At 34.9% G+C, this 3,484-nt stretch overlaps 1 protein-coding gene across 1 annotated transcript; it reads left to right on the top strand.

Moving 5' to 3' along the window:
- The first annotated feature begins 1,935 nt into the window (after positions 1-1,935).
- On the top strand, positions 1,936-2,841 carry LOC145095373 (uncharacterized). The gene has a single exon (XM_079033264.1). It carries the CDS (start codon positions 1,936-1,938, stop codon positions 2,839-2,841), a length of 906 nt encoding a protein of 301 aa, XP_078889390.1.
- The last annotated feature ends 643 nt before the right edge of the window (positions 2,842-3,484 follow it).

The raw sequence follows: 3,484 nt of genomic DNA, 5'->3' as shown, positions 1-3,484 counted from the left end.
TAAAGAGGGGGGGGGGGGTAATCAAAACTATTCATATTACAAAATTTAATCTGTCAAATGTAAATGCAGATGGAAGAAGATAAAGAGAGAAAATGAGTGCTTCTGAAAGTTAGAGTGATTGATTGCTTATATAGAGACCTCGCCACAAACTAATTGATGTGACTTTTTGTGGTTGCCACAAACTAATTGATGTGACCTTTTGGTGGTGACCAAAGATTGTGAGATTAGGGTTTTAGTTTTTTATGATTGGGGCTACTTTTTATTAAAATATTTGTGAGGTTTTATAAAAGTTTTAATAGAATAGAAAATGGTTAGGATTTGTAGTAATTTTGAATTAGAAGATATTTTTATCATATTATTTAATCTAATGCTAATTAGGATTTGTTAAGTATTTATTTGAAGATTTTATTATTTTGATAGGTTTTTCATCATTCATGCAATCAACTTATCAAATGGTCCCTTTGATTCATGAGATAAAAAATATGTAGCAAGGTACAATTTTTTGAGTTGTGAATGTTAGATAGTTAAGCTTGTTTACATATACAAAATTAATATCTTAAATTTAATATATAGATTTTATTTAGGGATGCAATGGTACCACTGTTGCCCTAGTTAGCACCGTTGTTGGTGATAATAGACTAGGTTTTACTTATGATCTTGTAATCCAATTTGTGGGAATATTTGTTATTCAAAGCTTTGCTTTTTTCTTTTGTCTTGTGTATATATATTTTTATGGCAGAACAATATTATACTAGAATGAAACAAAATTACAAAGATGAAATAACAATATTCAGGTTTTCCACTGGTTAACAACAATATGACTCAAACAAAATGCTCTTTTGAGATCTATAGCTCCAAAAATATTGTTGTTTTGAAAATACCATATTAACCATATTTATTTTAATACAGTTGCATCAAAATATTGTCTTTGTTGAACATTAATCAACACATTATATCCTTAAGAAAGCCATTAATTGATCCTCCTTATAGGTGAATCTTATGACTTGTATTACAATCAAATGAAGCAAAAGAGGAAAACAACATATAATTCCCAACGCAAATGTATCACAAGTTTTAGGTAAGCACTTTTACCTTGTTGACTTTGACAAAGTTGGACACATTGTTTTAAGCATATAAGTATTGTCGGTCACAAGTCACCCAACCTAAATAATGAAAAATCACGCCTCAATTTCCCCTCCCCTTTTGTCATTTCAACATATTATCGATCACCAACATCAAGATTGGAAATAGTTTCTAATAAATCAAAAACATGTTCACACATTCGATGAATAATTGAATATGCAATACATGACATAAATATAACTTACACAAAGCAAAAAGAGGGACAGAACCTGATCAAGAAAAAATAATCACCTATGAAAAAACTCCTCGCCCATAGGACGGATACTAGAAACAACCTGATGGCGGCTACCTCCCAAAGAGCACATTTAGTTAAAAAATATTTTACTTCAAAAACATTGTATTTGTTGAACATTGATCACTACACTATTTACTTAAGAAAATCTTTGTCGAGCATTGTTGATCATATAATATTGGATATAGTTTATTAGCTGTCAATAGTTTATCTAGATTACTTTATTAGCTGTTATTAGCTGTCATTAGTTTATTATTTATTTATCTCTTTGTAACCTATATAAAGTCATTTTTTGGCGTATCGAATAAAGAAGTGCATTATTCCAATTCAGTATTATTGTTTTTTAGATGGTATCAGAGCGGTTGTTTACAACCCTAAATCGTACCTGCTTCCGTTAAAACATGACGGGAGAACCAAAAGACAAAGACAAGAATGGAGATGGATCCAACAGCGGGTTCGATCACAACTCTCCCTTTTTTCTTCATCCATCCGACATACCGAAATAGCTTCATGTCAATCAAGTACTTACCGACGCAAACTATTCTGATTGGAGGCAGGAGATGGAGAATTTCCTGTTTGCAAAAAATAAATTTGAATTCGTTGATGGTACAATTCAGAAACTAGAAAAGGGAACGAAAGAATACATGCCTTGGATGCGATGTGACACTATGATCAAGGGCTGGCTCACCACTGCAATGGAGAAGGGCATACGCGATAGTGTGAAATATGCTAACACGGCTGCACAAATTTGGAACGACCTTCATGAACGTTTTGGAAAAGAGAGTTCGCCAAGAGCATATGAGTTGAAACAGAAGATTGTAGCTACACTTCAAGATGGTAACTCTGTTTCAGTTTATTACACAAAATTACGTACACTGTGGGATGAAATATCCTCAATTCTCCCTTTTCCAAAATGTTCCTGTAAAGATTGCTCCTGTGAAATTAGTAAACAATTAGTTGAATTCCAAGAAAAGGAACGTTTGTATCAATTTCTAATGGGTTTAGATTCACAATTTTTGGTAATTAAAACACAGATTCTGGTAACAAAACCCATCCCGTCGATGGGGGTGGTGTATCACCTAGTCGCCGAGGATGAAAGACAGAGGGCTCTATCTGATGACAAGAAAACTCCACCTGAACCGACTGCGTTCAAGACTTTTCAGAAGGGAGGTGACCCTAAACCGATGAATAAAGAAACGAATCCCAAATGGGCGAACAAGGAAGTGAAAGATAAAAGGGACGAGTATTGTACCTTCTGCAACAAGAGTGGTCACAAGCGAGATGGTTGTTTCAGATTGGTGGGATACCCGGATTGGTGGCCTGGTAAGAAAACAACAGACAAACCCAAAACCATGGTGGCTCATACAGGAATAGAAGAAAGTCCAATACATGAGTTAACTAAAGAAGAGTACCAAATGTTCGTGAAACATTTCAGTTCCTCAAAGGTTGATGATGAGACAATTTGAAGTGCTAACATGGCTGGTAAGGCTGACTGGGTTGTTGATTCAGGTTGTACGGAAAACATTACTCACACTCCTCAATTACTTACAAACAAAATTGCTACTCCCTTTGAACCACCTGTCTTTGTACCTAATGGGGACTCTATACATGTTAAAGAAAAGGGAGACTGTATCCTCCCAGGGGGGAGTAAAAATTAGTGGGGTTTTATGTGTCCCAGATTTCAAGTGCAATCTCCTCTCTGTTAGTCGTATTAGCAATGATTTACAATGTGCTGTAACTTTTTTCCCTGATTTTTGTGTTATGCAGAAGCTCAACACAGGGAACTTGATTGGTGCGGGTAGACGCTAAGGGGGACTTTATCGGATGGGGATGACTCAAGACAGAAGAGCCATGACAACCATGACGAACACTTGGCATAGAAGGTTAGGCCATGCCTCAAAAGAAAAGATTGCAAGAATTGATTTTCTTAAGAACAATTCAGTTAGTTTGAGTAAAAAGATTTGTGATTCTTGTGCTAAGGCTAAATTAGTCAGAACACCTTTTCCTATTAGTCGTAATAAAACCAATCATATTTTTGAGCTAGTTCATTGTGACATTTGGGGAGGTTACAAAATACCTTCATACACGAATGCAAATTATTTTCTTACT

This window comes from Lactuca serriola, chromosome 3 (genome assembly GCF_051521515.1).
Source record: "Lactuca serriola cultivar US96UC23 chromosome 3, Lser_US96UC23_V15, whole genome shotgun sequence".
NCBI classification, from domain to species: domain Eukaryota; kingdom Viridiplantae; phylum Streptophyta; class Magnoliopsida; order Asterales; family Asteraceae; genus Lactuca; species Lactuca serriola.
The sequence above is the reverse complement of the archived record's forward strand: the minus strand, read 5'-3'. Positions and strand labels throughout refer to the sequence as shown.

Coding starts and splice junctions, on each gene's coding strand:
- LOC145095373 (XM_079033264.1), top strand. CDS start 1,936: ATGGAGAATTTCCTGTTTGCAAAAAATAAATTTGAATTCGTTGATGGT.